Genomic DNA, 27,453 nt, shown 5'->3' with positions numbered 1-27,453 from the left:
AAATGTCAATAGAGCCACGGTGAGAAACCCTAGTGTAAGCCATTATTGACCAAGTGCTTTCTTTTTTGATACAGGGAGTGGGAGAGCCTGGCCAGAGCGATGGGAGGGGGAGATAGGAGGAGGGGCAATGTCTACCTTAGGACATAGGAAAGAGGAGTGCAGGGAATTATTCCAGCTGGCTTCACTCACACTGTTAGGCTTGGAGCAAGTTCCATGAGAGAGTTGTGGACCCCAGTCCCTCAGGTGAGACCCCACTGTGGGCTCCTCTAGACCTAACCCTGCCTGTACCCAAGTGCCAACTCTGTGCCCCAGGCTAAGTGCTCATGTGGATCGCCTCCCCAAAATTTCCCAGTGATTCTGAATGGTCAGTATCATTTATTGCTGATGAAATAAAATTTCATATTCTAAGGCAAATCAAGGAAAATTTAAACATAAATAATTTTCTCTGTCCTTTGGCTGCCTCTCTCCTCTCTGCTGTGCATTACATGTCTGCATTATGCATCGACCAAACCTCCCCACTAGCAGAAATACCTGCTCAACCATAAGGAGCAACTTTCTCCACTCCTTAAACTCTAACATTCCTTCTTAATCTTGTAAGGGGCCACCATGACCCATGACCCACTACTCGCTTTGTGTCACCTGTCAATAATATGTCACTTAATGTACAGCCCTCTGTCTCAAAACCTTATATAACTGTGCTTTGACCTCTAATGGGCAGAACAGTCCCCAGAGCTTTCTGAGTGGCTGTTCCCGGGTTATAATCCTCAATTTGGCTCAAATAAAAATTTCCATTTCTTCCCTAGACTGGTTAATTTTTTCGTTGACATTCCCATTGTACAGCTGTGAAAACTGAGGTGCAGAACAATGGGGTCCCATGGTTAATGACATGTTTTGGAGATTGACTAACAGGTTTTTTTAATCGGCCATTTAGCATTGTCCCTTAAGCATCTTAGTTTATCATTTTGTTTTGTTTTGTTTGTTTGTTTGTTTCCCAAATCAAAAGAGCTTTTATTCATTTTTAAAATATCACAAATGAGTCTGGCCTCTTGCAGTTTGTGTAGCTGGATCACTCAGATCTTATTCTTCAGCCTGCTGAACTGTTTCTTTTTCAGAAACATAAATACCATCCCCAAATTTTCTGATATCCTTGTTTTTAACTGTTATGGCTTGCTGAATCAAAGCAGCCAAGTCTGACACAAGTTCAGTGTTGTTTCCTTCAAGAATCAACGCATCTTTCTGGGCTTGAGATACTGAACAAGAAACGCCTGGCCTCATCCGAACCCTGCGGATATATTTTTCACCCAAAAAATTCCGGATTTCAACAAGAGAAGCATTCTCCTGAATAATAACGTTGATGGGGAAGTAAGCGTACACAGACCTCATCTTGCAACGGAAGCCCAGTGTAACACCCTTGATCATGCTCTGTACATGGCTACAGATAGTGCAAACAGTCACCAGTTCCTTTCTAATCCCCCACCATTTGTCAACCGGAGCCTCTTTTTCTTTCCAAGGAGACTAAGTTCTACATTGATGTGATTGAAGTCCCTCTGCAGGGTACCTCTGGGGCCCTTCACAATAACTGTGCATCCCTTCAGAGTAATGTTGACATTTTCTGGAATGTCGACAGTCTGATTGCTGAGAATGGTCTTCATTCTCACAGTAGATACAGCAAAAAGCTATTTTATCATTTTGATCATCACTTTCCAGATCTGTAAAACAACACTATCTACTTTATAAACACTCTTATGGGGTAAAAATAAATAATGCATGTAAAGGGCCTGACATGTGGTAAACATTTCACAAATGGCTGTTGTTGTCCCTACTATTTCTTAGTATGCCCACTGGGGCTAAGGAGCTGGGGCTGCAGTGCAAATGTCAAAGCCAGGCCATCGTCACAGTCGCCTGAGTCACCCACTTGCAGTGGGGACCCAGAAACAACTGAGGGAGGGGAGATTCTGGGAGCCACTGGGGAGACAGAAGAAGTTATTGAGATAGGCGAGTGTGAATGCAGACTGAGATTCATTGAGTAGTTTAGGCACAAGACCTAAATACAGTTATTTTGCACAGGAACCAAAAGACTTTTTTTTGGCCACGCCACACGGCTTATGGGATCTTAGCTCCCTGACGAGGGATTGAACCCTGGGGCCCTTGGCAGTGAAAGTACTGAGTCCTACCCACTGGACTGCCAGGGAGTTCCCCCAAAAGACTATTCTGAGACTACCTTCTGGCTGGGGGACTTTGGTCCTTGGTCCTTACCTGGCTTGGGAAAGAGTGAGGTCACAGTCTTTCAGGTATGTCTCACCAAGGAGAAGGAAGGAGACATCGCCCCAGGAAACTTGGAGGGTTGGAGTCCAAACACAGATGGGGGGTGGACCTTGCATTGGTTGATTCCTGGCAGAGGGTGTGGCCCTGGGAAGGAGGGTGCTTCACACGCTTGCTCTTTGTTCCTGGGAGTCACCAAAGGCACGTGTGCTCCATTTCCATGACGCAAAGTCTCTTGCCAGGTTGTGGGCAGATTTCTGGGAATTGAGACTCCAAACATAGACAGGTGTGAGTGTCTCTTGTGAAAATTCTTCTTCTCTTAAATATGTCACTTAGAACTACTCTACCGATGGCTCCTGAGACTGGGGCCCTCTCTTCAACCCACTCCTCTGCATTTTCACTCAAGAGCAAGTTTATCTTCTGTGTTGCACACTCAGGCCACACCAGAGGGTAAATAATCTTTCTAAACAAACAAATATACAGCCTCTCAGGGGGAAATAATATCCATTTTGTGACTATACCACCATTTATTTATTTACTCACCTTATTGTTCTGGGGCATTTGAGTAGTTTCAAGTTTTTGAGTTTTTGGCTATTACAAATAGTGCTGATGTAAGCAGTCTTATAAATGTTGTTTTGGGGGAGCACATGCCTGCATTTCTGTTAGGCACGTATCTAAGAGTAGAGGTGCTGGGTCAGCTTTACTAGATGTTACTACTCAGTTTTCCAAAGTAGCTGTACCATGGTCCACTCCCACCACCAGCAGTACATGAGAGATCAGGTTGCCCCACATCCTCTCTGACATTTGGTATCACCAGTCTGAGAATTTACAGCTACAGCTGCACACAGGAGCATGGCTGCCTCTCACAAACATGAAATAGGGTGAAAAAGGCCAGACATAAAAGTAAACATGCCATCTAATTCCCACTTACATAAAGCCCCCAAACAAGCAAAAATAATCTAAGGTGTTAGAAGTCAGGATAGTGGGACCTATGAGAAGCAGGAGGGGGGCTTCTAGGGTACTGGTGACGTTCTGCTTCTTAATCTGGGTGCTGGTTACACTTTACTCCCTTTGTGAAAATTCATCAAGCCATATAGTCAGGATTCATTCACTTTTCTGTTTGTTATACTTAAATAAAAACTTCAAAAAAATATTCTCTCAGTCTCCTTCTCTCTCTTCCTCTGTCATCTTTCCTCATGGCACGTGGTTGGGAACTGTCCCCATCAGAGTCCCCTTCATGGCCCTGTGACCTGTACAGTTGCACAGGTTCTACACTCAGAAGAACCTTTGATTGGTTTCATGCTCTGCCATCTTTGTCTTGAAATTCTTAATACTTTTTGAACAAGGGGCCTTTTGCTTGCTTGCTGAGCCTCACACATCACATAGCCACCCTGGCCATGGGCAGCTGCCAGTGTCTCTGCACAGATCCCCACGTAAGGCTTGGTCCCTGCTGGGCACTGAGGACAGGGCCAGGTTGCCACTCTGCCTGATCAGGGAAGGTGCCAAATGCCCATTTTGGCCCCAGGATGGTTCTCCCTCCTGCGAGAACCTGGGATTGTATTTACCTGCGGAGGGAATTACCGGGTCATAAGGTAGGTTCATGCATAATGCCCCTCATGGCTCTCTGCCCCTGTGCTTCCATCTGCCTTAAAAAAAAATTGTAAAATATACATAACATAAAATTGACCATCTTGGGCTTCCCTGCTGGTGCAGTGGTTGAGAGTCCGCCTGCCGATGCAGGGGACACGGGTTCGTGCCCCGGTCTGGGAAGATCCCACATGCCGCGGAGCGGCTGGGCCCGTGAGCCATGGCTGCTGAGCCTGCGTGTCCGGAGCCTGTGCTCTGCAACAGGAGAGGCCACAACAGTGAGAGGCCCATGTACTGCAAAAAAAAAAAAAAAAAAAAAAAAAATTGACCATCTTAACCATTTTCAAGTCTGTAGCCCAGTGGCATTTAAGTACATTCACATTGTTGTACAACCATCTCCACCATCTGCCTCTTGAACTTTTTCATCTCCTCAAACAGATAATTTGTACCCATGAAACAATAACTCCCATTCCCTTCCACCTGCTTTTACGATTTATTTCCTGTCTGTCTCTCTTCCCAGTTACACTGTGAACTCCGTGAGGGCCCAATGGGGCTTACTCCCCTTCAAATAAGGAGGAGCATATATGATGTACACAGGGCCTGGAGGACATGGGGAAGAAAATAGTTTTGTTAAATAAATTAAAAATATGGGCTATAATTTAACCCTTGTTTGAAATATGGGCTGATTCTTGGGCTAATAAATTCTCTAAATTCAGTGTTGAGCCAGTACCCAGCACAAAGCTGGATCCAAAACCTCTTTGCTGACAGAATGAATAAGGCATTAACTCTGCTACCAATAATAAAATATTGACTCTTTATTAAGCACTTACTAGGGGCTCAATATTCAGAAAGGACTTAGTATTTGACACTCTATATTTTCTTCTTTGACTTAGTATTTGACACTCAATATATTTTCTTCTTTTCTTTACGAGCATTATCACATTTGACCCTACGGTCACCCTCTAAGGTGGCCACTCAGTTTTCGAGGGAGAAACTAATTCAGAGACATTGTGTCCCCTGCCAGAGGTCACGCAGCTGACAGATGGTTCCAGTCTGGGCGACTCCAAAGCTCAGTGCTTTCAGTATTTACTTTACAATGCCTCCCTGGCTTAATTAACCAAAACAGAATTTATGACAGCTTTTTACTTTTGTTTGAATAAAACTAGTTTTTCTTTTCTGATTACAAACATGGATAAATTCGCTTTTAAAAAAAATTCAGGCACTACAGAAAGTGAAAATGTGAACTTTTAAGACTTCTTAGAATGTTCTGTCAAGACTCATGGTAACCCTACCAGGGGTAGCAGAATTTGGAAAACATGCTCCTCATCAACTCCTCCTTCTGAGTTTTTTTTTTTTTTTTTTGCAGTACGTGGCCCTCTCACTGTTGGGGCCTTTCCCGTTGCGGAGCACAGGCTCCGGACGCGCGGGCTCAGCGGCCATAGCTCACGGGCCCAGCCACTCTGCGGCATGTGGGATCTTCCCGGACCGGGGCACGAACCCGTGTCCCCTGCATCAGCTGGCGGACTCTCAACCACTGCGCCACCAGGGAAGCCCCCTCCTCCTGAGTTTTATCTCCAGGTCAAGGAATATATATTACATACAATGACCTTTCTTTCTAGATCATTCCCTCTTCAGAGTTCTTTGGAGAGAACCGAGGAAGGTTTGCAGGTGCTAAAACTACCTCCTCCTCCTCCTTTCCCCTGACTCGTGTTTCCCATAAGAGTTTTTCTTTTCTATTCCATGGACTGGCCTTCCTCCAGTCAGGCCTAAGTTTGTTTTCTGAGCGTTGGTTTCTCTTTGGGGGTAATAAGGAAGTTGTCAAGCAAAACTGTTTTTTCCAGGGTAGCTGAGATAAGCCTCTTATCTGTGGAGGAGCAGAGAGCAGCCCTGGGATAGGATGACGGGGCTGTAGTGGGTGGCCCCTGGATTGGCTGCCCATGAGCTCACCTCCTGGGACATATGATAAAGCATCTTCTGAATCTGGAAGCAGGCAGCATATTCTCCCTCAGAGAGCTGGGACTACTACCCCTCATTGGATACAACTTACAGCAGACAGGGAGTGGTGCCTACATGTTGCTGGGAGTACCCAACGCAGAGCCCCCCGGTTGGAAGGTCCGGACCAAAATTGCCCTGGGACAGGAGTGACTTTTATGGTCTGAGGTTGGTTGAATGATAGTCTCCCCTTTGAAGGCTGGAGTAGTGGGTAGGTATCTTGGGGTCCTGAAAGGAGGGTAGACCCTGAATCTAGTCCCAGTGCTGCTTCTAGCTTGCTAGGCTTCAGTCTCTTCATCTCTAGAAAGATAGAAAATTCAATGATGTGATCTCATCCAGGTGTCATGCAAAGAGCTCTGAACTACCTTGGACACAGAAGTGCTGAACTCAAGTCCTAGCTTAGCAATCCTGAGCAGGGAACTTCACTTATCTGGGCCTCAGTTTCCTCATCTGTAGAACAGGGACAGCATTACATACCTCTCCTGCTCATTTCCCTAATGGAGGTTGTAGAGGTCAAGTTATAGGCTTTATGTGAAGGCACATAGTAAAGGGAAACCTCACATAAATGGGGGCGCTGTTATTACCTACGGCTGGATTAAGATTTTATCATTTTAAGTTTCTTGGAAGCTAGCCCAAGGACAGGGAGATCTTATGAAAAGAGTTCTGGTGGCCTGCTGCTCTGACAGGGATTTGAGAGGGGATTATAACATTGCATGGTCTGTGGTCTTGCATAGAGGACAAGACGGGGTGAGAGCACAGATGTGCTGGATGGAGGGGAGCCGCGGTCGTTTTTGGAGCTCTCCAGCTTTGTGTGTGATGACCCCACTGTCCCTGCAAGTCTGCCCCACTGCTGTATCATGGGGCCTGAAGTTCCACCATTAGGGAGTTCAATCTTTTGGGTTTCGAAAGATCCTCAAAAGATGCAAATCCCCAACATTTTGGAAAACAGGTACCAGGTGACGTGTGTTTGATGGTGACAATCGGATTGGGCAGATGGTACAAGTCCAGCTCTTTACCTTGAGCTGTGGGTCGGCTCAGGCAGAGCTGACCCGCAAAGGGGCACGACGTGGGTGCTCAGATATCTCTGTGATCTGAAGCTTTGTACAAAATCCCACTGGGCCCTGCTGTGGTCAGCCCGTGGCTGGAGCCCTCCGTCCCAGCCTGGCCTCACATTTTGAAGTGGACAAGGACCAGCTGGGGAGTTCCCAGAAACGGGTGCCCAGGCAGGGGATGGGTGCAGAAGCAATGTGATTTGAGGTCATCGGGTGATGGGCTGGAACAGAGAGGACTCGGGGTGAGGTGCCCTCTCCTCAGGCCGTGAGGGCCTGCTGCCAGCCGAGTCAGCTCAGTCTAAGGAGGACTGTCCTTAATTCCTGCCGGCTGACAGCGGAATGATTTGCCTTGAAGGGTGGTGAGTTCCCATTGCAGGAAGGGTTCCAACAGGGCATGCGAGTCTGCAAAGCAGTCCTACCCTACAGGAGGTGGGCTGGATACTTCTTAGGTCCCTTCCAACTCTAGGAACCTGCTAAGGACCCCACAAAGGAGAAGGAACACCTGAATTATTCCCATCTAACACCTGGGAGCTGGGCATGGGAGCAGGATGGGTCTGGTGTTGAGGGAAGAGTTGACCACCTTGTCCCCCACTCGAATCCTACCAGTGGAGGTTGGAGGTGTCTTCCCAGGAGCGTGTGGCCTGTGGATGGGAGGCACACCATCTCGGGAGCCCAGATGGAAGGCTTTGAGCGTGAACAGGCACTCACCCTTGGGGTTCAAAGTGTCCATGGGCTCACCTGTGTCGATGAAAAGTAAACGTGAGCTCAGGGTCAGCCCTTGACCCTCCAGCCCATTGACTGGCTTCCAGCCAAGAGTCTGTGAGCCCCGCAAAGATTGTTTACAATCTTTGCCTCTGGGACACAGATTTCAATACCTGGGCACACGTGAATGTCTGACTCCACGGGTACAGGTCACGGCAGGCACATGTGTGGACGTGGGTTATCTCTGTCAGTGTGAAATAGCAGATTTGCTCACTTCTAAGTGTGTGTGTGGTTGTGTGTGTGTGTGTGTGTGTGTGCGTGCTTATGGGAGGTCTCTCAGCGTGGGAGAAAGAATTTAGAATCCAGAGAAGTGGATTCAAGCCCCAACTCTCTCCCCTTCCAGGCTGTAGGACCCTGGTCAAGTCTCTTAATCGGCAGAACCTTAATCCCCCCACTGCCAGCCTGGCCCGTTGCCAGGGCTGTGGCCAAGTTGAATTGAGATCATGAAGATGAAGGAGGTGCTGGGTGTCATGTGGCTGGTGAGCACGTATCTGTGTATTGTATATTTTTTCCACAAACACTGAGAGCCTCCTAGGCAGTGTGGACACAGCAGAAACCAGGCAGGCTTGGGCCCTTTCTGTGGAACGTGGATTTAGACAGGAAGGGCATTCAGCAAATAAATACTCAGATAATTATTTCCTTTACACTTGGAGTAAGGGGAATTCCAAGGTGTCATGAGTCCTTGTAAGTTTACCGTATACATGAGCATGTTGCTGGGTCACATGACCGTCTTAGCCCGTTTGGGCTGCGATCACAAACTATCATAGACTGGGTGGCGTATAAACAACAGAAATTTATTTCTCACAGTTCTGGAGGCTGGAAGTCCAAGACTCAGGCACCGACAGATTCGGTGTCTGGTGAGAGCTTCCTGGTTCAAAGACCAGGTCTCTCCGTGTCCTCATGCGGTGGAAGTGGCAAGAGAGCACTTTGGGGCCTCTTTTATAAGGGCACTAATTCCTTTCATGAGGGCTCTGCTCAAATGACTTGATTATCCCAAAGGCCCCACCTCCTACTACCATCACACTGGGGATTAGGTTTCAACATATGAATTTGAGAGGGACACAAACATTCTCAGTCTACAGCAATGAGTGTCTGTGGGTGTGACTCTGGCTCCACACGCACTCTCCCTCGGAGTAGCCAGCTGTTTATTGAGTATCTATTGTGTGAAGTCCAGCGGGGGCGGGGAGAAGGGGAGTGGCTAAATTCCTCTAGGAAATGGTGCCAGAGCAGTTACAAAGTAACATGACAGGTGCATGAATTAGAGAACTGTGTACAGATGAGGCCAGGGTATAATTTAGAAAATAAACCCCAAATAGTAGCATGCTTGGGAAAAATTGGCAAACTCTCCGCTCCACAGTAACTTAAGGTCAGCTCTGTGAACTTTTCTGGTGTTTTGCTGTTGTTACTTTTAAACATGTCACCGGTATACGTCATGTCTTATCAGAAGTCCTGTGATCTGCAGATCACTTGGGTATTTCTGAGCAGACTCGGACTTTGCCCTGATATCCACTTTCTGCCAAGGCAATCAGCAAGTTTACAAGAGCAGCTGGGTTTCCATGCAGCTATGGTCTGCTGCTGTCTCAGGGTTACTGTCTGGAAGCATGGACCAGACAGGGTGGGATTTCCTGACAGGCAGGCAGAACTTGGGTGAAGTCCCAGGCAAAGCAGGGGCACAAAACAAGAAAACAGAGGAAGGAAAAGAAAGACTTGCTTTGATGAATTCTAGATAGGCAGAGTCTTACAATCAGAAAGTCTGGAAAGATTTAATTTCAGCACACATAGAATTTGTGTGCATGTGTATGTATGGCGTGTGTGTGTGGGGGTAATATTAAAACACCATCTTCTCAGGTTTAGAGACTTTAAAAGTCTGAGGACACGTCTGCCCTACAGAAGATCTTCCAGGGTGTCTCCCTGGGGGAGGGTAGGTTTGCCCTCCTAGGTCAGCCACACTCTCTCAATCCTGTGCTTAGTGTTGCAAGACAGAATCTTTGGAACATTACAGAGGAGGAGCGGCCAGCGGGGTAGGAGGAGAGTGGGTCTGAGCTCTGTCACAGCCTCCCAGAGAGGAAAGAGTGGCAGGAAGAAGTAAGAGGACGAGGTATCAAACCCTGCAGCACCTTGAGGGAGGATGAGGAATGGGAAGAGGTCACTGAATTAGGGTAGGAGGCCTTGGGAGATTCTGAAGTTTCTCTTCACTGGGGAAACACTCTTGGATGGCCAAGATCACACATCACCCACACCACCTCTCCTTGCCTCTGGGCTGGGGGTTGCTCCTCCTTCACCTTCCCCTGGGCTCAGGGCACTGTTGTTCCAGGGAAGGGGTGGTCAAAACAAGGCAGTTTTCTTGAAAAAACATCACAGAAGAAAACCATTGCCAGGTGGAATTGTACTGATGCTCTGATTAGAAGTAGCAACGTGTCCTTTGAATGCAGTAGGAGGATGCTGCAACCATCAGCAATGGTGAAAACCGTTTCCATAGCAATGACAGTTTTTTAAGGAATGACTGCACCTCTTTTCTCATTAGCTGGGGAAGGATGCTGTGCCCTCATTGCGGTGGGCCCCCTCGAGCCAAGTTAGCACAGGAAGAAAAGGGGCTGGTTTGGCAGTTCTCTTACTGAACAGCTTCTCTGCCAACCTCATCCAATTTGCCCTGATCACAGGAACATACGGAGCAAGCAAAGAGAACCCTGACACCATTCAGTGAATATTTCTTTTTCTTTTCTTCCTTCCTTTCTTCCTTCCTTCCTTTCTTTCTTTCTTCCTTCCTTTCTTTTTTTCTTTTTTTCTTTCTTTTTTCTTTCTTTCTCTCTCTCTTTCTTTCTCTCTCTCTTTCTTTCTCTCTCTCTCTCTCTCTTCCTTTCTTTCCTTTCTCTCTTTCTTTCTTTCTTTTCTTTTTCTTTTTCTTTCTTCAGCTGTGGGGCTTGTGGGATCTTACTTCCCCCACCAGGGATCAAACCTGTGCCCTTGGCTGTGAAACGTGGAGCCCTAACCACTGGACCACCAGGGAATTCCCTTAGTGAATATTTCTGGATCAGCTTACTTGGATCTTAAAATCAAATAGATCTTTGACCTAAACGTCTCTTAAGACCACGTGCTACTAAAGAGAGAAAGTAGGGACTTCCCTGGCGGTCCAGTGGTTAAGACTTCACCCTTCCACTGCAGGGGGCGTGAATTCTGCATGCCTCACAGAGCACGGCCAAAAATAATAATAATAATAAAATAAAAAATAATAAAGAGAGAGAGTAGCTATCAGGGAAATAGAGCATTACTGTCATCACCACCTACTAACACCTCCACTCCCACCCATGTGAAGAATTGAACATTCTCTTTGAGGGCACAACCTGCATCTTGTTCCCTAGCACCGAGCAAACTTCCCGGTACATAGTGGGTGCCTATTAAAGGTTTGTTGAAAGAAATTAATGAGAAGAAAGCAAAATATTTTCTTCTATGATTTCTTTTCTTATCCCACGTAACGTCACGTTTTGGAAGCACAACTGTAAGGCAGCCTCTGAGGCTTTCAAGAACATGAGTCAATTTCCAGATAAATTAGAGGTGTGTGTTGCTAAAAGTTTTCATGTAACTCAAGTGTTCCTTTAAGGAACATTAAACAACAAATAAGGCCTTCCAAATTGCCTGCTTCTTTGTTTTCTCATTTCCTCCAAGATTGTCCATGTGTGGACACTCCACAGTGCCGGTGGTACCCACTGGCCTCTAGCCATCCTCCCTACCCTTCCTCCCAAGACCCATGTTAGAAGGAAGAAAGGCATCCTTGACTGTTGCTGTCACCTTCAAATCGCTCTGTTATGTCCCTGTGCCTTTTCTTCCCTCTATTTATGTATCTTCCTCACATTCACATGGATCCCTGCACATCTGAAATCATAATTATAGGTTCTTATTTTTGCCTCTACGTGGGACATAGTAATAGAGTACATTTTAAAGTAATGAATCAGTTAGTAAACACAGAAGATACATGATACATAATAGGTAAATACTTAATACACTAAATAACAGTAAATGCGTGATGAGGCTATAATTACAGATTCGAGTAGGCAATCCATAAATCTAAACTCCATAGGAATCTCTGGGAGCTCAGGACTGAGATTCAAAACATACTTTATTTTTTACTTTTAACTTCCACCAAAGGGCAAAGGGTTTCTGAGCAACTCTGGGAAAATTGGAAAGCCCCAGGTGTTTCAGATTAAAGACACACTAATCAAGTGAGCTGCCCACACCCCAGCCTACTAAAAAGCTGCCCAGGAGGAGGTGGTTCTTTTGTCTTTTCCATGGGCAGCTGCTTCATTCTAGATGGAAAACGGAAGGGCCCGGGCTGCTTTAAGATGGAACTGGTGCAAATTCATTTATTGTATGTTAACTAAACATTCTTAGGTATTGTTCAGTTTACTAAATGTTTGTTATACATTTATTCCTTTGTTTAATAAGTACATCGGTCTAGGTACTCAGGATACAAGACCTAGCAAAACAGACAAAGGGGAGGGAGAGAGGTTCAGACAATAAACCACTAAACACGGAAAGATACGATATTGCCTAACATCGGGGGGTGCAGTAAAGGGGGAGACGGTGTGCTAATGGGAGGGCCCCTATGGGAAGGTGACATTTGAGCAGAGCCCTGAAGGAAGTGAGGGAACAAACTGTAAGGTGGTCTAGAAAGAGGGAACAGCCAGGGCGAAGACCCAAAGTGGAGCAGGCCTGAGGGACAGCAATCAGGGCTGCATGAGGGGAGTGGAGTGAGTAAGTGAGTAAGAGGGGACGGGAGAGGTGATGGGCCCGGGTCAGTGGGGCCTTGCTGGCCATTGTAAGGACTTAGACTTTGAGCCATTGGAGACAGGAGAGTGACAGGCTCTAACTTAATTTGTAAAAGCTCCCATGGGTGCTGAGGGGAGAAGTTACTGTAAGGAGGACAAGGGTAGAGCAGGGAGATCAGTTAGGAGGTGACTGCAGTAGTCCAGGTGAGCAGAGATGGGGCCTAGACCGGATGGTGGTGGAGGAGGAGGGGAGATGTGGTTCCAGGCCAGGTGTGCTTTTTTTTTAAAATTTATTTAATTAATTAATTTATTTTTGGCTGCGTTAGGTCTTCGTTGCTGTGCATGGCCTTTCTCTAGTTGTGGCGAGCCGGGGCTGCTCTTTGTTGCAGTGCGCGGGCTTCTCATTGCAGTGGCTTCTCCTGCTGTGGAGCGTGGGCTCTGGGTGCATGGGCTTCAGTAGTTGTGGCTCGTGGGCTCTAGAGCGCAGGCTCAGTAGTTGTGGCGCACAGGCTTAGTTGCTCCGCAGCATATGGGATCTTCCCGGACCAGGGCTCGGCCCTGTGTCCCCCTGCATTGGCAGACAAATTCTTAACCACTGTGCCACCAGGGAAGCCCCAGGTGTGCTTTGAAAGTAGAGCCAACAGCCTCTGCTGATGGATCAGACGTGGGGAGCAAGAGAGAGAAAGGAGTTAGGGATGACTTCAAATGTTGGACCTGAGCAATTGGAAGAACAGAATTGCCATTTACTGAGCTGTCTTGTTAAATATTCTTAACAGCCTGTGAGATAGACAGGTAGGTCTCAGACACATTTCAGATGAAGACACTGGGCCAGAAAAGCTGCAGGAGCTGCCCGCAGTCCCAAGGGGCAGGACGTGGCCTCTGGCTCCAGCTGTATTCATTTCCTATTGTTGCTGTCACAAAATACCACAAACTCTGTGGCTTTGGAATAACATGAATCAATTATCTTATGGTTCTGGAGGTCAGAAGTCCAAATTCAGGGAATTCCCTGGCCATCCGGTAGTTAGGACTCCACACTTCTACTGCAGGGGGCCGGGGCTCCATCCCTGGTTAGAGTACTAAGATCCTGCAAGCTGTGCGGTGCAGCCAAAAAAAAAGAAAGTCCAAAATCAGTCTCAATGGACTAGAATCAAGGTGTTGGCAGGGCTGTGTTCCTCCTGGAGGCTCTGGGGGACTAGCCGTGAGACCTGGGGCATGACCCCCTGTGGATCAGCTTCCTCCTCTGGGAAATGGGACAAGGGTAGCCCTTCCTCCCAGGGATGCTGAGGCATTTAAATGAGACAACAGCTTCGAGAGCTGATAGTACTCACATTAAGGGTAGGTTGGTTGGGCACATGGGTCAGCGCTGCTAGCCCACCCGGCAGACTCTGAGGCCTCTTCTAAGGGAGTTGTCTGTTTTGGTTGCAGTGCAATGGAGCCGCCGCGGGGCCCAAGGAAGCCTCTGTCAGGGAGGAGAGCCAGGTCTCTGGACAGGCTGCAGAACCCCCAGAAGGATTCAGAGTCGCGGGACTGCTGGTGCATTTCCCGGCCCACCAGCCCCTCCAGAAGGCTGCTGCGCCGGACGGCCAGCGATGGGGCCAAATGTCCCAAGAGCCCAGCTCAGTCTGCGGAGGCTCAGCGCACCACGGCTGCAGCCCTCAGCCCAGAGGAGACCAGGAAGTTTCTCCCCAGTGAGCAGAGGCCTCCGCAGGACACCAAGAAGGACAAGGCCCAGGGTCGGGCCCAGCAGGGGTGGCTGAAGACCATGATGAACTTCGTATTTGGGACGAGCCCTGAGGAGCCCAAGGAAAAGACCAACAAGAGGGCCAAGGGGAAGGAGGGCTTCCCCGAGCCTGCAGAAACCCCCGAGACACCGGGCGACCCAGCTCCCAGGAAGAAAGCCCACAGCAAGAAGGCCAGCCGCAAGAAACACGGTCACAAGAAACATGGTGCTGAGGAAACCAAGGGCATCCGAGATCAGGAGGCCAAAGGGCAGGAGGCCAAGATGGCTGGTGCCTCATGCTGCGAGGAGGCTGATCTGGGCCCAGCAGCTGGGGGTGAGCAGACCATGCCCGTTTCTATGGTAACCCCACAGCCACCATCCCCCACCCCAAGGGCTAGGGTGCTCTGAGCTGGCTGCTCAAACCTCTTAACAGATGGGGACTTGGAAGGTAGGGCCACTATCAGGAACGACACCACTTCTTTTTTTTTTTATAAGATTTAAAAAATATGTATTTTATTTATTATCATTTATTTTTGGCTGCATTGGGTCTTCGTTGCTGCGCGAGAGCTTTCTCTAGTTGCGGCGAGCGGGGGCTACTCTTCATTGAGGTGCGAGGGCTTCTCATTGTGGTGGCTTCTCTTGTTGTGGAGCACGGGCTCTAGGCGCATGGGCTTCAGTAGTTGTGGCACGTGGGCTCTAGAGCGCAGGCTCAGTATTGTGGCGCACGGGCTTAGTTGCTCCGCGGCACGTGGTATCTTCCTGGACCAGGGCACGAATCTGTGTCCCCCTGCATTGGCAGGCGGATTCTTAATCACCACGCCACCAGGGAAGTCCAGCACCACTTCTCTGAGGCAGAGCAGCACCGTGGCTGAGAACTTGAGGTCAAACCCCAGTTCCACCACTCACTGGCTGTGTGACCTGAGGCTGGCGACTTTCCTCTCTGAGCCTCCATTTTTTCTTCCCCTTGATACAATGGAGATTATAACAGTTGCTATCTCGGGGGTGGCCATGGCCCAGAGCTGACACATGGGAAGTGCTTCATAAGTGGCAAATGTTATTGTTAAGTACTCTGGTTTGAGGAGCACGGACCAGGGAGAAATAGGAAGACAGAGGGGAATCAAGGAGGGAAGCCCTACCCACCAACACTAGTCTACATGTGAGGACTGGGGGTGGGTGACAGGGAAATAGAAACAGCTTGCTTCTGGGGTGCAGGTTCTAGACTTGGCTCCATCAGGAATAAACTTGCTGTGTGACCTTGAGCAAGTTGCTGTCCCTCTCTGGAACCTTTGATTCTCGTTTGTAAAATGAAGGAGCTGTTCCCCAAGGTGCCTTCCTTTTCTGACGCTTAGCGTCCTGGAGTTGAATGTTCCACAGGCTGCTGGAGGAAGATGAAGTTTTGCCCCATAGGACTCAAAACTCACCATGTTTTTAATGGGGGAGAAGGGACACAAGGAAGATCCAAGATATTTTGGGGGTGGGGGGAAGGATGTCTGGGTAGAGGCAGCCTCTTTTCAAATGGAAATCTCGGTGGGTTTCTGATTTTTTTTGGTTAAGCCTAGAGCTGCTTCAGCAGTCCCTGTCCTGCTGTGAATTCTATGCTGTTTTATTGTGTTGATTAACAAAGTTGGAAGAATGTCACTGACACCCACACACTGCCCCACTCACTTGGTTTCATCTTTATTACAGGAGGGGAAGTTTCTGACCTCCCCCAGTTCTCCCTCCTTGAAGGTGGAGGTGCTGGAGTCCGGAAGGTTTCTTCCCAAGCCACAGGTCGCCAGGGAGAAGAGGAGCTCGGAAAGCCTGACAGTGAGTCAGAATCTTCTTAGTGACCTCTTTGCCTGCAGCTGGGGCAGCTGTTGGCAAACGAGGTGAAGTGCTCCCGATGCCTGCTTAGACCTCTCAAAATGTGTGTGCTGATCTCACCGGTTCTGGTGCTTCTGGTCACATTTACATTAGAGTTTCACAGAAGGGAGTCTCAGGAATTAGACTGGCTGCTGGCAAATACTCCTGCCTTGTGTGTTGAGCATGGGACTTTTTTTTTTTAGTCATTTTAAACTCATAGAAGGAATATATACATATATATACATACACATATATACACATATTTAAATATAGAGAAGAGTGGAAAGAGTAGTTCTATGCACACTCATATACTCACAATTGTTAACAGTTGGCCATATTTGCTTCGTGTGTGTATAGTTTTGTTGCTGAACCATTTTAGGTAAAATGATCCTTCAACCTTAAATCTTAAGCACATATCTGCAAGAAATAAGAACAGTCTCATACACAACCATAGTCTTGTTATTGCCCCTAATAAAAGAAATAATGCTGTATTAATCTAATTCCCTACAAAGAATGGGCATATTTTATTTATTTATTTTTTTAATGAATTAAGTTATTTACTTATTTTTGGCTGTGTTGGGTCTTCGTTGCTGTGCGTGAGCTTCCTCTAGTTGCGGCGAGCGGGGGCTACTCTTTGTTGAGGTTTGCCGGCTTCTCATTGCGATGGCTTCTCTTGTTGCAGAGCACGGGCTCTAGGTGCACGGGCTTCAGTAGTTGTGGCACGCGGGCTCAGTACTTGTGGCTCACAGGTTCTAGAACACAGACTCAGTAGTTGTGGCTCACGGGCTTAGTTGCTTCGCAGCATGTGGGATCTTCCCGGACCAGGGCTCAAACCTCTGTCCCCTGCATTGGCAGTCGGATTCTTAACCACTGCACCACCAGCGAAGTCCCAAGAATGGGCATATTTTAAACGATATGAAATGGAGAAGCTATGCATCTGTCAAAGAATAGCGAAAAGGCATTTAATTGGTTATTTTGCAGGATAATTGTTTTCTCACATGAGAGGGAGTTGTCAGGTAGACTGAGTCAAAGTACAAAAGCCTAACCGGATTTAGAAATGAGAGAGAAGAGAGGGGTGAAAAAACCTGCAGATAGCCTGGGAGGAGGGAATCTTGTTTGCACCTTCTTTTGTGTAATCTGATCAGCTGGCAACTAAGCAGAGGCTCCTTTGGGCACATTGTCTTTGGGTAGGTCGACTGGAATATCAAAGAAAACCATTTATGTTGTTTGGGCTTCTCTGTAAACCCTTGGCAGTGTAGTTGGGGCACCAACGGGGCAGGCTACCTGTGTCATGCCTGCTGGAGTGCCTCTGTCCGGCTTAGTTAGGCCTGGTCTCCATCATTTCCCCTGCTGGAATTTTGTAGGTTGGATCAACATTAGCCTTGCAAAGTATTTCCAAGCACAGTCTCTCATTTGATGGCCTGACAGCCTTCTGAGGGAACCAGGACGGGGATTATGATCCACACTTCACAGAGGAAGAGATGAAGGCCCAGAGAGATTAAGAGACTTACCCAGGTCACACAGCTTGTCAAACCCCAAGTAGATACGCACAGATCTGCAATGTTCAAAGGAAATCATGGGGCACAAGTTGAATGCTTGAAGGACTGACTCGAAACTTCCTGCATAAAATTTCATGCTTTGGTCTAGTACCCTTCGCCTGTGGCTCTTCCAAGCCTCTCTCAGAAGGACCAGCCCCTGGAATGTGGTGCTTCTCCCACACCCCACCTTCCGTGCTAAAGGAGTTGTTTTAAGAGGACCCTGAAGGCCCAAGTTGGTCTCAGAACTCCAAGACAGTCATTAGAAAGGATTCTCTGTGCATCTAGAAAGATTAACTGGGTGCATTTGTTTTCTTCCAGAGGATACCATCATCCAGAAGATAGCGGGATTTCTCAAAAAAGTGGGAGACCAGTGGGAAGAAGAGGTGAGGGGCAAACTGTCTGCACAGATGCCCAGGGGACTGCTGCCTTCCCCTCCTCCTCCTTGCTCGAGCCCCACCTGTCCTTCTGGGCCTCAGCGCTCCCCTGCTCCAGGCTCTGTCACCTCCCTTGCCTGGGGCCGCCCTGAAGCCCTTGGTTGCCCCTCAGTTTCTTCTTGGGGAGCTTTCCCCTCTCCTCAAGGTCAGGGGCTTGACCCAGTTTCTCTCATCTCCCCCACAGCAGCATCAAGCCTCTCAGCCAGAGGTGGCTCCTCAAAACCCAGCACCAGGCTTCAGGAAGAAACCCCAAGAGAGAAAGTCTAGCCTCAAGAAAGCCTTTTCTCATAAGAAACATGGTTTTGAGGAGCCCAAGAGAGCACAGGCTGCAGATGTTTCCAGCCCAGAGTCCCGGCCGCCCAAGAGGCCCAGCTTTCTGCCCCTGTGTGTTGGTGGCCATCGACCCTCCAGCTCCAGCAGCCCAGGTGAGCAGGCTCACAGTTACCACGGCAACACTGCAGCTGCCTACTGCGCTGGAACCTTCCCCAAGGCTTGCATTGGCCATTTTCAGAGCTGCCATCCCAGTTCTGACTTTTGCTCTGCCCTAAGCAGTGTGGGGAGGGCAAAAGGGATACCTCCACGCACGAAGCCTCGCTGTCTAGGCAACCCAGCTAAGCCCCTGGTGGAAATTGTGTTCAGAGATTTCCCCCAACTATCCTCTTCTCTCCGTAGCCTCAGCTTCTGCACCTTGGCAGGGGGTAGCATGTGCAGGAAGGAACTGGAGCCTGGGAGGCAGGAGACCTGGGTTCTGGGCTCCATCTCTGTGCCTCAATCTCCTTGCCTGTAAAATGAGACACTTCCCTGCTGTGTATCTATATGCAATCAGTCCTCATTTTATGAATTACACCTTATTATCCTCATTTCACAGACGAGGGAACTGAGGCTTAGGGAGGTAAAAGAATGTGTTTGTGGTCACATGGCCCATCAGTGATGGAGCCAGAGCTACAGGGAGAAAGGGTCAGCCTGGGTGTCAGGGAGGAACAGCCCAGCAGGTCATCTTGGCCAGAAGAATGTATACTTTAAAAAGGAGAAGGCAATGTTTAACACCAAAGAGTGGATCCCCAGTGGTGAGATTTCAGGCCGCAAGGGGAGATATTTTCATGTAGGGGGATCCTGGCTGTGATGAGTTTAATTCGTGCCAGGGCATCAGGCATTTACTCTCCAATTCATGGATCAAGTCAAGATGGTGGAGGGATGAGGTCTCCAGGGGAGGGAGGAGAGGGGAGCAAAGCCCAGGAAAGGCAGCTGTATGGAAGTACAAAGGGATGAGGGAGCTTGGTCTTCAGTACATCAGAGCCACGGCCCTGCCCAGCAGCTCCCCGCTACCCCAGCAAGGCCTTTGCACGCACGAGCCACAGAGTGCACTTTGGAGTCTCTGCTGACTTCTGTGCATTAGTTAACACCCTCAGATTGATGAAGCTCACTCACCATTTCCTCTTCTCAGGTGTGGAAAAACCTGAAGTCCAAGAGACTCTGTCTACAGATGGTGGGGATCCAAGTCCCTTCGAGCTTTCCAACCCAGCAGGAAGCCGGGGACCCGAAGAGGACCTGCAGCTGGACAGAGCCTCGGAATTCAGTCAGTACCCCCTCTCCTTTTCTCAGAGGCCCCTTGGAAGATGTCTGGTCTGACCCCTCTACTTGCAGAAGAGAAACTGAACCAGAGAGAGGCAGTGACCTGTCCTTACCTGCCTCTGAGTGAAGCAGGCTGGGGAGGCAGCTCAGGGTCCAGAGCACAGGCCCCGAGCCAGGCTGCTGTTACTCTGTCTGAGTCTCAGCTGTAAAACCACAACAGTGATAACATCCTCCTTGGTGAGGCCAACATAAGGCGATACAAGGAAAGCATCAGCCCATGGCAAGGGCTCGATAGATGGTACGATCTTTGGGCCTGGATTCAAATTTGGGCTCTGACCTCTCCAGCTTTGTGATCTTGGACAAACTACTTCATCTCTGGTCTCAGTTTCCTCATCTGTAAAATGGGGATAATAATAGTACCTACTCTCTAGAGTCGTTGGAGGCTCTATATGAATTAATGATGATAATGCATTTAGAGCAGTGCCCATGAGCAGCTAATAAGTTGTCAGCTGCCATTTGCTGTGACTATTAGTGTTGTTGTCATGTAGCCCAGCTTGAGAGCATAGCCTCAGGAGAAGTGAAGAGGGTAGGAAAGGGTGTAGGGGCCTTAGGAGAGAAGCTGAACCAGTGGTAGCTGCCATAACTATTATTATTATTTTATCATTGGCAGAGCCGAGCCTAAGATCATATAATCACTGTCAGTTCTGTGTGTCTGAAGATCCGCTTCCCCTACCTCCCCCATTCTGCCTTGTTTGCTTTTCACAGAAAATGTGCCTTGAAGGAGAATTGAGAAGGGCCCTTGTTCTACCTAGAAGAGGAGGAAAGAGCGGGGTGAGGGGACTTGTGGGGGCCAGGCCTTTCCTTATGGTCTTGAGACACCTTCTCCTGGAGGCAGGGGCCTCGGCTGTTTCCTGCACCTAACAAGGCACATCTAGGCCCTTCCTCAGTGGTAAATGAATAAGTGAATGTGTTCCCGTGAAGCCAGCTCTGCCCGCAGGTTACCTCTGAGGAATCTGTGGTCCCCATGGGTTGGGCCTGAGACAACCTTAAAGGCAAGCTCATTAGCGCCCCACCCTGGAGACCTGTGAGAATCCTCCAGGGAGCCATTGGGCCTTAGGAAATGAAGACTGACCATAGAAAGGCTTTTCTCAACACTCAAGGGTGAGCAACCGCTTTGTTCTTTTTTAGAATTTATCCAGGAGATCATGGACCTACTCCAAGATGCAGAGGAGCAGGGGGGAGACAAGGTGAGGAAGACATTCCCCATGTAGACACTGACCCTCACTATGGACGCCCCTACCCCTACCTGGCACAATAACTTCCCTGCCCCTCCCCCAATTCTACATCTTGCCAGAGCCTGGCTCCAGTCTCTCCTTCCCAGAGCCTCCTCTGACCGCTGCAGGCTGTACTTGTTTCCCCAGCTCTGAGCACCAATCACCCTTCTCCCCCGGCCACACCCTCTGGTCCATAGTGGGTCTGTTTGTTTCAGGCGATGGTCTCTTTCCTCCACTCACTTGTAACCTCCTCAAAGTAAGGGACCCTGACTCAGTTTCTCTTATCTCCCCCACAGCAACTTCAAGTCCAGGAGGCACAAGTGGCTGTAGGAAACCTGGCCCCAACCTCCAGGAAGAAATCACAAGAGAAAAAGTCCAGTTTCAGAAAAGCCTTTTCTCATAAGAAACATGGCTTGAAGGAGCCCAAGAGAGGGGCTGCTGCAGGTGCTGCCAGTCCAGAGTCCCGACCGTCAAAGAGGCCCAGCTTTCTGCCCCTGTGTGTTGGTGGCCATCGACACTCTATCTCCAGCAACCCTGGTGAGCGGGCCTGGGGTTGCCATGGTAACAGAGGCTGCCTCTGGCCCCTAGGCTTCTCCAGGGTAGGGTCGGCCAGCTGCTTGGTGTCCTGTGCAGTCTTGACTTTCACTCTCTGCTCTGAGCTGAGTGGGGAGGTGTGGGAGGGCTGTGGAGAGGAGAAAGGGGTCGGTTGCTGCCAGGACCCACCCCTATGACACACACCTTCCCTCCCCCCCCCGACCATAAACACCTAAAAACAAATGTGGTATGAGAGCAGTGCATCTGTTCCTCAGATACATGCGTCAGAATCACCTGGAAAGCTCGTAGAAAAACAGAAACCCAGGTTAGATGAAGTAGGATATGGCCTGGGCTTCCGTTTTTTCACTACACCGAACTATGAGGACCACTGGTGTACAACAAATTCTCCTGACATTTATGGAGTGCCCGCTGCCTGCCACGTTCACACATATTATCTCATTTAACACCCCCACTCACAACTCTGTGAGGTCAGTCCTGTTACTCCCATTTGACAGATGGAGAAAGTGAGGTTCAGACAGGCTAAGTGACTTGGCAAAGGCTCGCAGAGTTAAAGGGGAAGTGGGCTCACTGGGTGGGACCTGTTGGTAGGCCTGCTTGTTTTCCTCCCAGACCATGAGGAGGCAAAGGGAGTGGTTGGAAGAAAGAATGAGATTTCTGGAGGCGCAAAAAGCACTGTGAACTCCTCTGAGGCAGGTCCAGTGGGGCTGGGGGTTCCCAAGGAGGCTGGGAAACCAGGACCCTTCTCGAGCCAGAGCCTTTGGACAGCTTCTTGTCAGAACCTGGGTTCAGCAATGTGCTGGTGGATTTGAGACAGGTGCAAACACACTCACACCAACTCCTCTTTGCCCTCAGATCCGGAGGATGTGGAGTTCCAGGAGTCCTCGCCTGCAGAAGGGGGGCCAGTTGGATCCTCAGAAGCACCCTCCCAGGCCAGAAGCCACAAGCCAGAAGCAGGACCTCAGCCACATGGAGCAAATGAATCTAGTTCGTGCCACCCTGCTCTCTCCTGGGACAGCTTCCCTGGGGCTTCCCTTTTGCATGGATTTCACAGCCTGAATCCTAGTAGCGAACTGGGAAGACAGGTTACAAGTACCCCAGGAGGCTCTAGAAGGGCAGAGAGGAGACAGGGTTGGCCTTTGAACAGGCGCTGGTGGGGCAGAGTTGCAGGTGGACAACCTTCTTCAGGTAGAGAATACCTGTCCATTCTGTGGGATGTAATTTCACCCCCACCACATGCCACTGCTTTGCCTGAATGTTTCATATAAAATTCCTGTCTTGCTCTGGGTCTCATAACCAGTGGCGCACTGGCAAACGAACTCTGGGTAAGGGCAGGGGGATTGGGGGAAGCCCTGATTTGTAGCATTCGCAGATTTCTGTGGTATAAAATTCCCACCACGGCCAATTTCAAGCTGCTGACAGTTTATAACAACAGGTCCACAAATGTCCTGAGTATTTACAATTAACTCTCGGTACAAGCAGGAGTTTGCTTGCTTTTTATAGCCCAGGCTGATGGTACATTCCCGTTGCATCAGCAGCCATGGCATTTGCCCTCCCTACATTCTGAGGAGTTGTTCCTGGCCCCAGCTCCCATTCCTGACTACTCTGTAGCCTGGATAAGGTCTCAGTTTCCCCATCTGTCAGAATGGAGCTGAATGTGGTGACAGGTGAGGCTCCGCAGGCCGAATTGCCTTCTATTTCTATACAGCTAACCAAAACAAAGCTCACATGCTCCAGCCCTAGTTTAGGGGAAGATTTTTCTTTGCCCTTCATATCTAATCTGTGTACTGTGTTTTAGAGGCAAAATACTTCTGCAATCGATGGATGGGTTATTACACAACAACATGTCAATAATCCCTCAATCCTTCTTTATTTTCCTTAGAGGAGCTGATCATCCAGAAGCTGGTGGCCCTTCTCCAAGAAGTGGATGGCCAGTTGGGGGAGCAGGTGAGGATTGCTCAGTCTCCACAAGGACTGGACCCAAGTTCAGTCCTCATCTTTGCATCTGGGTGACCGTGGTAGGCCCCTTAACCTCTATGAGCCTCTGTTTTCTCTTTTGCAAAATGGGGAATAAATACCTACTTGCCAAGGTTAGTGCATCTATAGAAAATGCCAGACACATAGCAGATGAGATCAATGTTAACTTAAAAATAATATAAACCTATGTGGCTCCCCCTGCCAGCCGGGACCTCCCCCAGTCCAAATCCTCCTTGAAGTTCAGTTCATGAGCCACCTCCAGGGAAACCTCCTTCCCTGAGTCCCGCTGATCTCGTCCTCTGCTATCTGCCGTTCACTCTGTTTTGGCATGCACTTCAGTAATTATAAGGTCTCCAATTCTTTCAAACTTTTATTAGAGTTTCTTCCCTTGCTAGGTAGAGTGTAACATAAGGTTCCCTGCCTTTGAAAACCTCACAGACCTCTTGGAGAGACAAACGCAGATCGCATATGAAGAGGAGTTACGTGTGAGCACAAGTCAGAGATGAGTCATCAGTGTAGCTGACCTTGTTAGAGCCTCTCCTTACCACCTGGCCCAGCTCCCAACTGCCAGTACCTGCATCCCTTTGCCTGAGGACTGGCCCCCAGAGCCATTTACCACCCACAGGTTAGGCCAGAATGAGCACTTTCCACCTCCCCAGGAGCAGCCCTCAACCACTGGCTGATGCGAGCTGGTGTACACATACCCCAGCTCCCTTATCCTTTGGAGGGATAACTCTGTGGTGTGTGTTCTTCGAGGGTTCCCAGAGTGCCCCGAGGGGCTCAGGCTCAGCTGCCAGCCTGAGTGGGATGCCTTCCCATTCTTACCCCAGGTCTCCATTCCCCCATCTGTGTTTGCCAGGATCACTTACCACATAAGTGAGCCACGTCCGAGTCCCGGTCTCAGGATCTGCCTCTGGGGGGAACTCAACTTAAGACATTTAGGTATTAAGAGGAGGAGGCTTAGGGTGGGAACTAAAATTCATCCAACATCCACTTTGCATAAAACATTAAACTATCTCACTTCATCTCCTCCCCCCAACGACAGTGTTGGGGAGGCACATATTATTACCCCCATTTTACACATGAGCGGTCACACAGCTAGTAAAGGCTATTTAAGCATCTGTTATCTGAATCTAAAGACCTACATTTTTTTTTCCCCCACTTTGTTCTGCTGGTACAGTTGTACCTTGCAGAACAGATTCTGAGAGGCTGGGGATGGTAGATGAATTTAACAAGGGGTGCTTGTCCCAGGGACAATGAGGCACCCAGCCTGGCTGCATCCAGTTGGGGGAGGGAGAGGCTGTGGGGAGGGGGCTCCCTGCTGGCAACACTGACAACCTGCCTTCATTTCTGCTTCCAGTTCAGGCAACACCCCAGCTTTAAGAAGTTTTTCTACAAGCTCCCAGACTCTTCCCTCAGAAAGCTCGTAGCCACCCTGCGCCCCCAGGAGGCCCACTCCACGGAGCCCAAGAGACCCTACCCGTTTGTCTTTGGCTTGGCTAACAAACGTGCTGGCAGCAATCACCAAGCCGTCCTCAGCCTCACGGGCCTACACTACAGGCGACCGAGTTTTAGCCAGTTCCCATACAGGGAGGACCAGCAGGTGAGAAAGGGCAACATGGCATGAGGGGCCACAGGCTCACAATCACAAGGATCTGCCTACAGCCCTCTCCCCTCCCCTGCTTACTTCAGGACTTCTGGGATCCAGCTCAAATGCCACCACCTTGTCAAGGCCTTCTGAGACAATTCTACGCCACAGCAGCCTCTTTCTTTTCCAAACCCTGCCCTCTTTGCCTGCTCATTAGCTAATCAGCATCTTCTTTATTTGGTCTCCCACTGGATGTGCATTTTCACACTTCTTGACATCAGTATGGGATGTTGGACCAGCTACTATCTTAGCTGCCCTCTTATGATTCCATGGGTTGTGCTGCTTGGCTTTCCAATTGAGACTGTCGTAAAATTTACAGAACAACGTAAACGTATCAAATAAGGTAGGTGAGAAGGATCCCTGGGGCTGTTTGGTTCTGGAAGGCTTCCTGGAGGCCATTCTTCACTGACCTTGCCTTGATTGATTAATTAAGAATAGCCTCTTTTTTGAATTATGGTTTTCTCAGGGGGTATACGCCCAGTAGTGCAGGACAGGTATAAAGACGCAGATGTAGAGAATGGACTTGAGGACATGGGGAGGGGGGAGGGTAAGCTGGGACAAGTGAGAGAGTGGCATGGACATATATACACTACCACACGTAAAATAGATAGCTAGTGGGAAGCAGCCGAATAGCACAGGGAGATGAGCTTGGTGCTTTGTGACCACCTAGAGGGGTGGGATAGGGAGAGTGGGAGGGAGGCACAAGAGGGAGGGGATATGAGGATATATGTATACATATAACTGATTCACTTTGTGATACAGCAGAAACTAACACAACATTGCAAAGCAATTATACTCCAATAAAGATGTTAAAAAAAAAAAAAAAGAATAGCCTCTCCACTGCCATCACTCAGCCTTCTTTTTTTGGCATAGGGGGATCTTAGCTCCCCGACCAGGGATCGAACCTATGCCCCCTGCAGTGGAAGCTTGGAGTCCTAACCACTGGACCGCCAGGGGATTCCCCATCACTCACTCTTTTGACTGGTTTCATGCTTTTCCTAATAATCCCCCCTTCCCTGAGGCTGTAGGATGGTTCCTGTAGAGATAAAACTTAACGCATTTTTTTAATCTGAATTTTCTGTTGGACTCTAATAGAGATCTCCCTACTCTTTTCAAATTCTCTTAAGATGACCTGCTTACAAACATTTGACCAGATCTATAGTGCAGAAACCACTGAATGAAGTTGTGATTTTAAAGGAATGAAATGTCCTATTGGTGTTGGACACATAGGACCAGAACTTCTATATCCAAATTGTCCCCTGGGAAACCAGACCTTTACTGCAATGATGTCACCATCATTCGAACCCTTTGTCTTCTCCTCCTGGAATTACCTTTAGAAGCCATGTGATAAGGCTCTCAAGAAAGCTGGTCTTATTTCATGATACTTGTACCTCATCATTCGAATGGTTTTCCTAGTGGAAACTCCTCGTGACCTTAGACCTCTCTTTTCTCAGACTCACTGTCTTCTCCTGGAGAATAGGGATAATTTGCCCTCTAAATTGGGTTAGGTAATAGCTGATGGAGTGATCTGAGTTCTTTGTGAAAGATATTATAGAAACATCAATTCTGACATCCTCAGTAGCCCTAACTCCATCTTCTGGTTTTACTAGCCATTCATTCATTTATTTATTCAACCAGTAGACATTCAGAGCTTCCTATGAGCCTAACTGTGCAAGATGCTATGAGAGCCTGTGGAAGGTTCTGCTAGTGGAAAAGGATAGAATGTTTACTGATGACAAAATTAAATATCAATTAAATGCCAAATTAGCACTAACTGAGGTCAATAAAGCAAGTTGGTTCCAGGAGCCTTCCAGGAAGTAGCAGGCATTGATTTTGACCTTTGAGGATAGAGAAGCTATAGATGGGGAGACAGGACCAGTAGGACACTGCAGGCAGGAGATACTGTGTGAGCAAAGACCCAGAGGTGGGAGCTAGTGGGTTAATGAGAAGTCTGTTGTTATCAGCGTGGGACCCATACATAATTGGGCTATGGCTAAGACCTGTGTTCTTTTTCTCCTCCCAGAATGACACAAATCCTCAGAGCCAGAGTCCAGATTGAAAGCTATGCTTTGCACTCAAGTTCCCTGAATTATCCAAACATCGGCGGCTTTAGCCAGAAGACCCTGAAGATGTCCCAATCCAGTGCTTCACAGGCATGACTGAAGACAAGAGTGGGCAGCCATTCTGAGTCTTTGCACCGTTGTGAGCGTATCTCAGTGGAGAATGCAGAAATGTTCCTCCACAAAGCTGGAGGCAGAGGCCATGGGGGGAAATAGCACTGGACTGGGAGTTAGGAGACCAGGACTCCCCCTGCTCACCTGCCCCAAACTTGCTGCAAGACCCTGTCCACCACCTTATCTTTGATAAAGGTGGCAGGAATGTACAGTGGAGAAAGGACAGCCTCTTCAATAAGTGGTGCTGGGAAAACTGGACAGGTACATGTAAAAGTATGAGATTAGAACACTCCCTAACACCATA

General features: G+C 48.6%; 1 protein-coding gene and 1 pseudogene across 1 annotated transcript; one reads left to right on the top strand and one right to left on the bottom strand.

Annotated features, from left to right (window-relative positions):
• Positions 1-1,067: 1,067 nt before the first annotated feature.
• On the bottom strand, positions 1,068-1,654 carry LOC132528125 (large ribosomal subunit protein uL6-like; annotated as a pseudogene).
• Positions 1,655-13,847: 12,193 nt separating this feature from the next.
• BNIP5 (BCL2 interacting protein 5) lies at positions 13,848-27,095 on the top strand. The gene is made up of 12 exons (XM_060163918.1): positions 13,848-14,472; positions 15,867-15,944; positions 17,837-17,901; positions 18,137-18,377; positions 19,397-19,528; positions 20,108-20,110; positions 20,713-20,771; positions 21,095-21,335; positions 22,206-22,337; positions 23,233-23,297; positions 24,688-24,930; positions 26,999-27,095. Exons 1-12 carry the CDS (start codon positions 13,848-13,850, stop codon positions 27,032-27,034), a joined length of 1,920 nt encoding a protein of 639 aa, XP_060019901.1. The 3' UTR covers positions 27,035-27,095.
• Positions 27,096-27,453: the final 358 nt, after the last annotated feature.

The sequence above is a fragment of the Lagenorhynchus albirostris genome, chromosome 10, assembly GCF_949774975.1.
Source record: "Lagenorhynchus albirostris chromosome 10, mLagAlb1.1, whole genome shotgun sequence".
Classification (NCBI taxonomy): Eukaryota; Metazoa; Chordata; class Mammalia; order Artiodactyla; family Delphinidae; genus Lagenorhynchus; species Lagenorhynchus albirostris.
Note: the sequence above shows the minus strand (reverse complement) of the source record. Positions and strands in the feature narration are given on the sequence as shown.

Excerpts from the sequence above, each read along its gene's own strand:
- BNIP5 (XM_060163918.1), top strand. The coding sequence starts at position 13,848 with ATGGAGCCGCCGCGGGGCCCAAGGAAGCCTCTGTCAGGGAGGAGAGCC. Across the intron at positions 18,378-19,396 it reads CTCCAGCTCCAGCAGCCCAG|GTGTGGAAAAACCTGAAGTC; the intron begins GTGAGCAGGCTC and ends TCCTCTTCTCAG. Across the intron at positions 22,338-23,232 it reads ACATGGAGCAAATGAATCTA|AGGAGCTGATCATCCAGAAG; the intron begins GTTCGTGCCACC and ends TATTTTCCTTAG.